Source organism: Peromyscus eremicus, chromosome 6 (genome assembly GCF_949786415.1).
Source record: "Peromyscus eremicus chromosome 6, PerEre_H2_v1, whole genome shotgun sequence".
In the NCBI taxonomy this organism is placed as follows: Eukaryota; Metazoa; Chordata; class Mammalia; order Rodentia; family Cricetidae; genus Peromyscus; species Peromyscus eremicus.
In genome coordinates, this window is record NC_081421.1 from 26,769,552 (window position 1) to 26,782,268 (window position 12,717).

General features: G+C 43.9%; 1 protein-coding gene across 2 annotated transcripts; it reads left to right on the top strand.

Moving 5' to 3' along the window:
- Window positions 1–9,844: 9,844 nt before the first annotated feature.
- Window positions 9,845–11,761, top strand: Rpl22l1 (ribosomal protein L22 like 1). 2 transcript variants are annotated; one of them, XM_059264684.1, is made up of 4 exons: window positions 9,845–9,916; window positions 10,837–10,929; window positions 11,078–11,199; window positions 11,546–11,761. In XM_059264684.1, exons 1-4 carry the CDS (start codon window positions 9,908–9,910, stop codon window positions 11,688–11,690), a joined length of 369 nt encoding a protein of 122 aa, XP_059120667.1. In that variant the 5' UTR covers window positions 9,845–9,907; the 3' UTR covers window positions 11,691–11,761. The 2 variants fall into 2 exon arrangements, with proteins under 2 accessions (XP_059120667.1, XP_059120668.1); XM_059264685.1 differs by having other exon boundaries at window positions 9,893–9,916; window positions 10,840–10,929.
- Window positions 11,762–12,717: the final 956 nt, after the last annotated feature.

The following is a 12,717-nucleotide window of genomic DNA, read 5'->3' on the forward strand; positions in this document are numbered from 1 at the left end:
ACCAATTCCAAGTAAAATTAAAAACAAAACTAGAAAAACAAAAGGAGTTTCTGCCTGGAAAACTTGAAACCTACTATACAATAAAAGGAAAGTCTGTAAAGAGTTCCTCAAAGATAATGAAGCATTATATTTCAGAATCTCTAATGATGTAGCACCAGAAAAATTCATCACATTAATGTCTGTATCAATCAAAATGGAACCATGAACATGAGTGAGTTTATTCCTGAATCTAACAGCAGCCAACAAACCAGAAGGAAATAGCAAAGACAAAAGCAGGAACAAGTGAGTTGGAGAAGTCCAAGGAAACTTCTAGTTTAAAAAAAAAAAAAAAATCGCCAGGCTGGTCTACATAGCAAGTTCCAGGCCAGTCATAACTACATGAAAGAAAGCAACAGATAATTTAAAGAAAACAAAGAGGGGTGGTGTGACAACTCGGCAGCTTAATGCCACCAAGCTTAATGACCTGACTTGGACCCCAAGACCCACATGGTGAAGGAGTCAACCCACAAATTGTCTCTGTATGCCTTGGCATGCATGTGCAATTTCGTAGATCACAGTACAGAAACATGAAGCAAGTAAATGTGGTTTTATAAATCGACCTATAGCAAATAGATGGGGTTTTAAGAATAAGTAAATTATAGAGGCACAGAGACCATCTGCTCTGCATGCCATAGAACGATCCTTGGTACTATGACTGAGACAGAGTCTTTTCAGAAGAGGGCCCTCCAGAAGAACATGTAGCTTCTGCACTAAGAAATGTCATCAGACTCAGAAGGCCAGGACACACAGAGCTGCAGAAAGGCTGATGTGGAAATACAAATGGATCACAATGAAGACCCTGTTCAGAACTCTCCTGCCTACCTTCATAGCAGTTTTTCATGGAGCAAAATGCATATCCAAACACATGCAAGTATTTATTAGATTGCTTATACATATTTATAAGCACCTTATGTTTCCAGTACAGATAGTAGTGTGGCCTTAATGTTTTCTGTTGACCAACAAGACCTGTGTTTTGCAGATGTACATATCTTTACCATGAAAAGCAAAGAGGGTTGTAAGGATTCTTTTTCCCACTGTGGAGAACTGCTTTTACCATAAATGCCAGGCATACACATACACGTCTGGAAACTCTCAAGTCACATATCTAACCACAAAGCACAATTCTACTGTTGCAATTAAAGTATCAAATGTCTCAATTTCGTAGAAAAGTCCTCCTTTATTTTTCTTCAAATACATCTTCTCTACTCTGGTATCTTTTGTGCTTCCATGCAAACTTTAATTGGTTTGTCGAGAAAGCAGGTGATGAGCATAGGAAGCTGTTGCTTGAGATCACATTAGTCCACAGTTCTGGAGAACTGGCTTTACTGGATTGGACTTTCAATCCATGAGCATTGAATTTTTTTTAATTTTATTGATTCTTTGTGGATTTCACATCATATATCCGATCCCACTTATCTCCCTGTCCCTTCAAATCCACCCTCTGCTCTTGCAACCTCCTCCCAAAAGCAAAACCAAATTTAAAAGGGGGAAAAAAAGAGGAATCTTGTAGTGGAAGCTGTAGTGTGGTCTGTAAGACACACAGTTCACCCTTTAGTCTGTTCATGTTTACTGTTCATTGGTCTGGCTCGAGGCCTCTGGTTTTTGCAACACCACCAATACTGGGCTCTCCCTGGGGCTCCTCTTGGATATCCTGTTGTCCTGTGTCATGGAGACCCTGCTGTTTGTGATCTGTAAGTTTGTCCCCTTCACATGCTCCAACAGTTCATAGATTCAGCGGATGTTGGGTGGGCTAACTCCCTTGTTCTGGACCTGGGTGGTAGCTGGGTTGGTCAGCTCACTAGCTTTCTCCTCATCCTCGCTACCCAGGTGAGCTCTTCAGCACTGCCTTGGCTAGCTCACCCAATGGAGCCTACCTCAAGGAGTGGGGCCAGTTCTGCTCTCTGGCCTTCAGATCCGGGTCCCCTCATTCATATCAACAGGGCCAGCTCTGCTGTTTTGCACAGGAGAGGGGCAGGGCCCTCTCTCCCGATTGCTGTAGGGGGCATACTAGTACTCTAGAGCTGCCCAGGCAGGGTGCAGGGCCTGTTCTCCTGTGTGCTATAGCTGGTGTAGGACAGGACCGACTCTCTTACCTGTCACAGGTAACAGAGGGAGGGGCATCTTTCCCTTACCCATGCCGTTGCATGGCAGATGAAAGGGGCGGGGTCAGCTCTGTTGCTCTCATGCCCGCAGAGTTGGCTCACCTGAGTCCTGACCACAGTCAGCTCTAGTGTGCTTCTCAGGTGAGGTGCATACCTATGGTGAAGGGTGGGGCCATCTTTCCAGAGTGTGGGGCCAGCTCTCCCCTGAGGGAAAGGGTCAGCTTGCCTGCTGCAGGACCAGCCATCCTAGGGCTAGTGAAGGGCAGGGTCGGCTCAGCACAACATGGTCCAGTGACCTCCGTGCTAATATAGGCCATGGACATCACTTCAGACTCCAGATGAACCAGGGCCACAGACCCAGACATGGCCCTACGCAGCAGCCTGTACCCAGATGTCTCCACTGCTCCAGGTGGTAGCACTGGCTACCCAGATCAGCATGGCCCCAGGTGTGGCACAGTTCTCAGACATTGACATGGTCTGAGGTCATCCACATGGTCCTCAGTGACAATAGGAGCCCTGACGTCAATTCAGACCCTGGCCGCTGTAGGGCCAAGGACCCAGACATGGCCCTCGGCAGCAGCCCTGGTCTGGATGATACCATGACCCCAGTTAACAGCCCTGGTCACCAAAATCGACCTGATACCGACATCAGAACAGCCCTTGGACACCAACATGATCACAGGTTGCAGCCCAGACTCCAAGCATCCACATGGGGCCTATTGGCAACACAGGCCAGGGACATCGACACAGACACCAGCTGCAGCAAGACCACGGACCCAGACATGGTCCTTGGCAGCAGCCCGGGCCAGGTTGTCACCATGGTCCTAGGTGGCTGTGCAGGTCACCCAGATTGTTATGACCCCTGTGGCGGTGTGGCCCTCGGACACCAATGGGGCCCCAAGTGACAGCCCAGATCACCAGCCCCTGCACAGCCTCCATTGATGACAGGAGCCACAGACACCAACACAGGCCCCCTTGGGGGCTCCAGGGCCCTGGATCAAGACCTAGTCCTTAGTCATAGCCCAGGCCCAGAAATCTCCCTGGACTTGGGTGGCTAGCTGGCATTTCACGTCAGCCCATTCCTCCCCACCCTCACCTCTCTGGATACACCTCTTTCCCCAGCCCACAAACCATTCAGCCTCCCCCTCTCTTCCACCTCCCATCCCTGGACTCTCTCGCCGCAACGATGTCCAACCACCCAGTACCACGGCTCTTGGTTGGGTCACAGTGGTGCTGGGTTGAGTACTGCCCATCCCAGCAGTAAGGGATGGCATGCACGAAGTTGTTGCTGTTTGTTTCTCTCTCCTGTGGCTGGGCCTAGAGACCTTGGGCAGTATTTGTGGTGTGTAGTATGAAAGTCTGGGGGTGGGGGGGCACCATCTGTGTCTAGCTGATTCAGGCCTGGGTGGAGCCGGTAATTCCAGGTTGATTGTGGCCCCCGCAAACACAAAAGTTGGGAGGGGGTACCATCTGTGTCCACGACAATTCAGTGAGCATTGTGTTTTTAATTGACCTCCTTTATCCAATTTCTCTCAATTACATTTTACACTTTTCTTCATACAAATCCTGTATCTCTTTTGACACCTTTCCCTTGGGTGCTTGCATACTTTGTGTTGTTAAAGATGATGCCTTCTTCAAATTCCATTTTCTAATTTATTGCTGTTACAGAGATATAGTTTTGTATACGAATTTTGTATCCAGCATTCTTAACAAACTTATGTACCAATTCTGACCATTTTTGCGTGTTAAACTTTGTACAACAATTATTTAAATCACACATCACAATATAATGCCCAGTTTGTGGCATGCTGTATGGTTTACTAATAATTTACCTGTGAATATGGTGTGTGTGGGGAGGTGGGGGGATAGGTGTGTAGCAAGTGTTTGCACAGCAAGTGTTCTTCACTGATCCCTTTGTCAGCTCCTAATTTGTTTGTTATCTGGAAGTTTGTGTAAAATTTCTGCCATTGCCTGTTAGCATATGTAGTTGGTTCACTCAGGAATAATCTAAGGTAACAGGAGTTAGGAGCTGGCAGACAACAGAAGCAAATGGCAATCCCTAGGGACAAGCAAGGCACAGCCATGCAGAATGCACTTCTGAACTGCAAAAATGTAGCTTCCCAGGACCGCCCTGCACACTACTCACTTCTACCTAAAGGTTTCTGGGACACGAAACATGGAGTATTATGGCAGCTCATACTTCCCACCAGACCCCACACTGGCAGCCTGAAAGCACATGGCTAACTCCTTAGGGGCAGCATTTACCCTAAAGCACAAGCTAACTCCTTAGGAATGGCATTTATCCTAAAGTACACGGCTAACTCCTTAAGGGCGGCATTTACCCCTGGAGGGCAGGAAACTGGGCAAGCGAGCCTCTTTTCTGGAAAACAGAAAACTGACAAATGTGAGCTTGAACACAAAGCTGATGTAACTGCCATTATTTCTTCCTCAAATGCTTGGTAAAGTAACCAGTGAAGCTATTTGACTGTTTTTCTTGTTGGAAGGTTTTATTTACGAAATGAATCCATTTAAGAGACGCAAAACTCTTCAGATATTGTTTGTTTGTTTGTTTCTTCTTTTATTCTTCTCTCATACATTACATCCTGACTGCAGTTCCCTCCCTCCTCTCCTCCCATCTCCCCACACATATGCTTCCTCTCCCCTAGATCCACTCCTCCTCTGCTTCCCTTCAGAAAAGAGCAGGCCTCCCAGGGATGTCGACAGAATACGGCCTAACAAGTTACAATAAGACTAGGCACATACCTCATATCAAGACTGGAGGAGCCAACCCAGTAGGAGGAAAAGGGTCCCAAAAGCAGACAAAAGAATTAGACAGTCCTTTTCCCACTGTTAGGAGTCTCATAAGGACACCAAGCTGCACATATTCTGTTTGTTCTCATGGAAGTTTCGGTAGGTTGTATTTTCCTGGAAATTTTTCATCTACTTTACCATATTTTCCATAAGATAGCTGGTGCTCTCTTTTAACTGTTTTGGTTCACATGTAGCATTTGGAGTTTTGTTTGTTTGTTTTGTTTGTGATGTTTGACACAGGGTTTCTCTGTATAGCCCTGGCTGTCCTGGAACTCACTCTGTAGACAAGACTGGCTGCCTCTGCCTCCTAACTGCCGGGATTAAAGGTGTGGGCCACTACACCTGGCTCCATGTAACATTTGTATGAAAATAAGCATCATAATTACATAATTTAGAACTTAATGAGTTTTCACAACTAAAGATACTTAGTAATGTAAATGTATCATCAAGATGTATAAATAGAACATTAATTAGAACATTAGTTAATTAATAAGAACATTAATAGCACTCTAACTCACAAGCCAGACATGACTATCACTGCTATATCCAATTGGTAATCTTTAGAATTACATGCAAATTAGTAATTGTTTTTGCTCAACATTTAATACATCATCCTTCTTTCTAGCATTATTTTTCTTTGTTCTGAAGTCCATCTTTCAGAACTCCCTCTGAAGATATATGGGTAGTAAGCATGGAGAATGGTGGTCTGAAAATGTCTTAGGTGCATCTTCAAGTTTTCTTCTTATAGCTGTCACTTTGCGGCCTTTGTTATTGCTGAGGTGGATAGTTTGGATTTTCCCTCTCTGGAGTCTGGAAATAATTGTGTTTTTGTGTCTTGAAGGCTCACTAAAGTGTAGATGGAGGGCTATCTCTTTTAAATTGTTCCACTTGGGGTTTCTGGGCTTCCTGAATCTGAGAATTCAGCCATTTCTCTGTCTTTTCCCATTCTCTCTGGTACATCCAACTGGACCTCCCAGCTAGTAACATTTAGAGATAGGAGGACCTCTGGCATCCTTGTCTTGAATCTGCTCTGTGTTTCTACAATGTCCTTCCTTGTTTCCTTGCTTCCTTCCTCCCTTCTTTTTTCCAACTTCATTTTATTGCTGGTGTGTGTGTGTGTGTGTGTGTGTGTGTGTGTGTGTGTGTGTGTCTAGTGCTACATGTGTGCCTGCTACCACATGCAAGTGGAGGTCAGCGGACAGATTTGAGGAGTATGCTCTCTCCTTTCACCATAGGCTCTCGAATTGACCTGCTCAACAGGCTTGCAAAGAAGCACTTTTACCTGCTTGACCTTCTACTCAGTCCCCATCCCTCCTTCCTTCTACTCAGTCCCCATCCCTCCTTCCTTCTACTCAGTCCCCATCCCTCCTTCCTTCTACTCAGTCCCCATCCCTCCTTCCTTCTACTCAGTCCCCATCCCTCCTTCCTTCTACTCAGTCCCCATCCCTCCTTCCTTCTACTCAGTCCCCATCCCTCCTTCCTTCTACTCAGTCCCCATCCCTCCTTCCTTCTACTCAGTCCCCATCCCTCCTTCCTTCTACTCAGTCCCCATCTCTCCTCTGTCTTCTACTCAGTCCCCATCCCTCCTTCCTTCTACTCACTCCCCCATCCCTCCTCTGTCTTTTTTCTCCTTCCTTTTTCTCTGCTGTTGTTCGTTTTCTTCAAAGTTTCAAAGTGTTGTCTGCTAATCTCAAACTCTGGGAACCACGGGATCCTGCTATAGCCTCCTGAGTTCCTGCTAGCACTCACCATGCTAAGCTTCCTTCCTTAATGGTCTGTTGAACTTTAGTTGCTGATTTCTTAATTTTCTCTTCAGCTGTGTCTACATCCTGTTTAGCATAACTTTTTAATTCTTTATAATTCAGCCTTTGTATTTTTAAGCACAATAAATTCTTCTTGTGGCTTATGTTTTAAATGCTGACAAAATTTAACTGTCTCTGGTTCCCTCATATTTTGAGATACACTTAGCTCTTAATCATATAGAAAATATTTATTTTATGTTCTGAATATTTCCAATATATGCAGGCTCTATGATCTGATTTTATAGGTATGGGTGGTTGATCTTTATTCACAGTGGTTGTTTTTCTATGTACTTAGTGATTTAAAAAGTTACCAACTCCTTACCCCAGTAGTCAGATCAATGAATACTCTGTCATCATAGAGACTCCATCCAGTAACTTATGGAAGCAGATGCAGAGATCCACAGCCAAGCGCCAGGCTTAGCTCCAGGAGTTCAGTCAAAGAGAGAGAAGAGGAATTCTATGAGCAAGGGATATCAAAATCATGATGGGAAAACCTGCAGAGACAACCAAAACAAACTAGTGGAAACTCATGAAATTTAGACCAACACCTGTGGAGCCTCCACGGGACTGGACTAGGCCCTCTGCATATGGGAGACAGTTTTGTAGCTTGATCTGCTTAGGGGGCCCCTGGCAGTAGGATCAGGATCCATCCCTGGTGCATGAGCTGGCTTTTTGGAGCCCATTACCAATGGTGGTATACCTTGAACAGCCTTGATGCAGGGGGAGTGGCTTGGACCTGCCTAAATATATAACAGGCTCTGCTGACACCCTGGGAGGTCAGCCTTACCTTTTTGGAGGGAATGGGGGATGGGTTGGAGGGGAAGGTTGGAGGGGGTGAGAGGAGGAAAAAGAGGAGGATCTGTGGTTAGTATATAAAATGAATAAAAAATTTCTTAATAAAAAATATCAATGATTATTGAAAAAAAATGTTGCCAGCTCATATTTCTGGAAGCTTAGCTCAGGAAATTCTTCCTGACTAGATCAAAGGTGCATTTCTCCAGAGAGTATTTTTACTTCTCCCTGGCATCAATCCAAGAACACATTAACTGTAGTTTCAGATTTTCAATTCTATCTTAGCAGAGCTAATTCGTACTCCACATATGTATGACCATAGTTTGCCTTTTGGCCTCCAGAATATTCATTTACTTTGCCATCACCTTAGCTATAATTACAAGTCATTTATAACATTGTGGTTTAGGTATTTTAGGTGGCCATATAATACGGAGTTTTACAATAAACTTAATCTACAATATCCTGTGTTGTTGTTTTTAACTGATCCAGCTATTCAGAAACTAGTATCAAGTAAATCCAATAAGTTAAGTTTATAATTTGTTACAAATATATCTGTCCACAGGTATGGCGGTGCACACCTTTGATCCTAGCACTTATGAAGCAGAGGCTGGAAGATACCCGTGAGTTTAAACCCAACCAGGTCTTCATGCTCCCATGATAGCCAGGGCTTCATAGTGAGACCCTGTCTCAAAAACAAAGGAGGGAGGAGGTGGTTGTCATGTACTAACTTATTTTCCAGTAGCTGGGACTGCACATTGGCTCTCATTGTTCTGTCTTGTCTTGTTTTTTTACAGCTAAAAACAAAAAACTGTGAGATGTTGTGTTAATTTGAATGATAACAGCCTCTATAAGCTCCTATATTTGAGTCTTGGTCCCCAGTCGGGAAGGATAGGTAGGAGATGTGATCTTGCTGAAGGAGATGTGTCACTGAGGGTGGTCTTTGAGCTTTCAAAAGTTCACACCATTCCCAGTTAGTCCTCTCTGCTTCATGCTGGTGGATCAAGACATAAGCTCTCAGCTACTGCTCCAGGGCCATGCCTGCCTGCCGCCATGCTCCCTGTTCTGATGGTCAGGGACTCACTCTCTGAAACTATAAGTCAGTAAATAAACTTCCTTCTATAAATTGCTTTGGCCATAGTGTCTGTACAGCAGTAGAATAGTAACTAAGACAATGTGCACTTTGTAGGAAATCCAAAGTTTGGAAAGAATTATTGATAACATTAATTCTTGCTATTTGCACAATTCTGGTTAATATTTTTCTAATTATGAGAAAAAGTTTCTCTAATAATTTTCATCCATTACGTTTTCTAATTAAGTATTTGGGGATTATTAGTTATTTAGAGTCACATATTTTTATGTCTCCTTCACATAAATGGCTTAATAGTTTTAAAAATGTTTATTGTTAGGACATAGGAAGTTGCCAAGGATAAACAACACAAAATTTTAAGACGTCAATTAATGGCTTATTTTCAAAGTATCTAATAACACAAAGATCATTTTGCTCACAGAAGGGAAAGCCCTTGAGAAAGAAATGCTAATCCCTGTCCCCACCATTCTTGTGGTTCTTCAGGCAAACAGATTTTTGAAAATTTAATGAAATTGATTTCTTCTAGAACTCTAGCACCACTAGCTCCATGCCCTACACTGTATTAACCCTATAACTAATTGCTTGTAGGGCCTTTTCCAAATCCACAACTAAAGTCCATCCCATCTCCTGCCCCTAAATCCTAGAGTCTCACGTCCACAGGGACTTGTTACTGATAAATACCAACATGCATGACAGTTTTCTGGACTGGACATCAATTCACAAACATTCAAAACTCAAAGGCTCTTTTTCTTTCCACCATCAAGATACCTCCATCCTAATGTACTTGTAGATTGTAGACATTGGTAGTTAGGTCTCAGCAAATTGTGAAGCCAGTAGAAAACAGAATAAACTATGCCCATCCTCTAAACCCAAAGTGTACTCAACATGTTTTTCTCAGAAAGACATCCTCTACCGTAAAATCCTAGACAAAACATAGAACTTTTTCTCTGGAGGATTAAAATCGCAATAGAGAGGGTCCTAAAGCAACACGAGGCTCGGCCTTGCCCCCGGAGCTGAGCAAGGTGACTGGAAGCCAAGAGCACAGAATGAGTTCAACTCCGCTGCCCGCTAGATGGCGCACGCGGGAGCCCAACGCCCGCGCATCCGCGCCCCCGACGCCACGCCTCTGTTTCCTAGGTGACTGGACGTGCACGCCTGCCTATATCCGGTTCCGAGTTGCGGCCGACTTGCGCGCTCTGCGTATGACGTCACGCTTCCATATAAAAGCGTGCGCGCCACGGAGGCCCGGTCTCTTCCCACGGCCGCGGGACAGCATGGCGCCGGTGAGTGCCCGCGCGTGCGAGCTTGTTAGCGTGCTGTAGGTTCCCTGTGCGTCTGGCTAGTGGGAGGGGGAGCGCCTCAGCCGAGAAGACAGCGCGCGATTGAGTCGTCCCGGTGTCCCCTGGTGTGATAGGATCCGAGTTTCCCAGCCTCCCGCGGCTGCCGCGCGGCCCGGCGGAGCCGGACGCGGCCCGGCGGGGCGTCTAGCCAGGTGATGGCTCGCGAGGTCGGTCTCGGGGCTCTCGATTTCTTCCTGGCTCCTGATGACCTTTCGCCGCTGTGCGACCGGGAGAGGAGAGCTGGGGTGGCCGGTCCGCGGCTGTGTAAAAGTCGTGACCTTAGCAATATGAGAAGCGTGGTTTAAAAACTTTGGAAAGTCATTTTAACCAAATAATTTCTTAAAAAACTGCTGAGCTAGGATTCAAAGCTGAGTAATGGCTGACACCATAAACCCATAGGGATTTCGTTCCACAGCCATGAGTAAATCGAGTTTCATAATTCGCTCAAATGCTAGTTCCGGGTTTGTGATAATTGGAGGGAGGGGGACAGTTTACAAAGCTACCAGCGGGCGGAGACTTACTAATTGTAGTCATTTGGGTGGATCTGTGTGGACGAATTGGAACAGCATAATGGAACCCATTACTCTGTATATGCAGGCTTAAATATGCTGTTTAAATTTAGACAGAACCACATGGGTGTTTTGATTTGAAATTGAAAGTATGTTGGTTATTTGTTCAGTTACACTAGGAAACAGTTCATTTGTGAGGCATTTAGTGGCAAGATTCCATAGGAGTTGTCGAAATTTTGTTTAAACCAAATTAATAAGTGACCTTTTCATGCAGTGCATGTTCCTTTAGGTATTGAATAGAATTTATTTGTATAACCCCATTATAGAACATAATTCAGTTCATAATGTTTGCAGCAGAAAGACAAGAAGCCTAAGAAGTCAACCTGGAGGTTTCATTTGGACCTTACTCATCCAGTAGAAGATGGAATTTTTGATTCTGGAAATTTTGTAAGTGTCTTTCTTACTATAATTGTATAGTTCTTGGCGTTTAAATATAGTACTTGATATTAACCTAAGCTGTACTCCTAGGGTACCTTCCCTAGTGACTGTCTAGGGTTTTCTTCCCTAGTTTTGCATTTTTTCTGTTTGAAAACAGGAACAGTTTCTACGGGAGAAGGTTAAAGTCAATGGAAAAACTGGAAATCTTGGGAATGTTGTTCACATTGAACGATTGAAGAATAAAATTACAGTTGTTTCTGAGAAACAGTTCTCTAAAAGGTTAGTTGTTGGGTTTTAAATTGTAATGGAATGTTTTGTAGGGTATATAAAATGTAGCATTCTGCTAAAATTCCTCTGTTAATCTGTTTGTGCAATAGAGACAGGATGAAGAGGCTGCCACTGCTGCTATTCCTGGTAGTTTCAAACATAAAGAACAATAGCATTTTGAGGGTAGAGGGACAGCAGATTTCATGGGATATAAATTATACATAGGATTGAGAGACTGCTCTTGTCCTTATCTGCTCCTTAGAAATAAAGACTAGTGAGTTTGGGAAGAGAAGACCTGGCAGTGTGCCTCTATAGTGGGAGTTAAATATCTTAATGAAGTCATGGTTTTGTTTTAAAGGTATTTGAAATATCTTACCAAGAAATACCTTAAGAAGAATAACCTCCGTGATTGGCTTCGTGTGGTTGCATCTGACAAGGAGACTTACGAACTTCGTTATTTCCAGATTAGTCAAGATGAAGATGGGTCAGAGTCTGAGGACTAGTTGGCTTTTGTAGACTTAAAAAAAAACCTAAAATTGGATTTTGTCAGCAAATAAAAATCATTGTACACTTAAAACAAGTGTGGTTTTTGTAAATTTTAGAAAATGGTTCTGTTAAGTTACTCATACCTTGTCTAGAGGATGCTTTTAATTAACAGAAAGGCTCTTTGTGAACGAATTCTATGCTTACTGACTGGTGTAGACCTCATCAGAGAAAGTTGCTGCCTTGTCCAATTGGAGTCTTGATTCACCACCCATACCTTCAGGTTGCCCTTCTAAGAAGTGTACTTGATGGGCCCTTAATCCCTAGCAAAATGGGAGATGAGGCAGGAGCAAGTGTCTTCTGACTACCTCCATGGTTTCCCAGTATTCAGGTGCTCCCCTGGGCCCTGGTACAAGGAGCCTTAGCAAATGTCTTGACCTGCTTTGTAAATGTGAATGGTTGGCTTTGACTGGGGGTCAGGTGTTTGCCAGTTTTCCTGAACTACTCCATTGTGGCAATTGTCTTTGCTTTGGGTCCTATTTACCTTTCCATAAGAAGTTAGGTAACATGCTTATCTTTTCTCTAGGCACTGGGCAAATTGGTGTTAAGATGGCAAACATCCCATTAGCTTTTACTCATGAGTACCACAAGATATTGGAAAATAATTCAGTGCTAGAAAGGAACTTGATAAATTATATCAGTTAAGGTAACAAAAACTTGAATCTGTCGTCGTAAACAGGAAACAAAGTGGGGGAGTAGTCTAGTCAAGTGGAATAACGCTTAGAATGATCCCAGTGTATTGGTTGGGATCTGGTAAAGATGTCTGTAGATTCCACTGTGAGACCAATGACATCTGATGGGGCCAGGGTGAATGCATGAAGGGTCCATTGCAGTGTTTTGGAGAAAAGGTGGAAATGAGAAATGAGTGAATTCAACAAGTTTCCAGAGAATAAATAGACAGTGATGTACTGGTATATACAGTAACTTACTTTGCATCTTCAGCAGGGTAGGCAGGGTCTGATTCCTGGTTCATGGAAATAGCTATGT

Coding starts and splice junctions, on each gene's coding strand:
- Rpl22l1 (XM_059264684.1), top strand. Junction 10,930..11,077: donor TTTTTGATTCTGGAAATTTT/GTAAGTGTCTTT, acceptor GTTTGAAAACAG/GAACAGTTTCTACGGGAGAA. Junction 11,200..11,545: donor GAGAAACAGTTCTCTAAAAG/GTTAGTTGTTGG, acceptor TTTGTTTTAAAG/GTATTTGAAATATCTTACCA.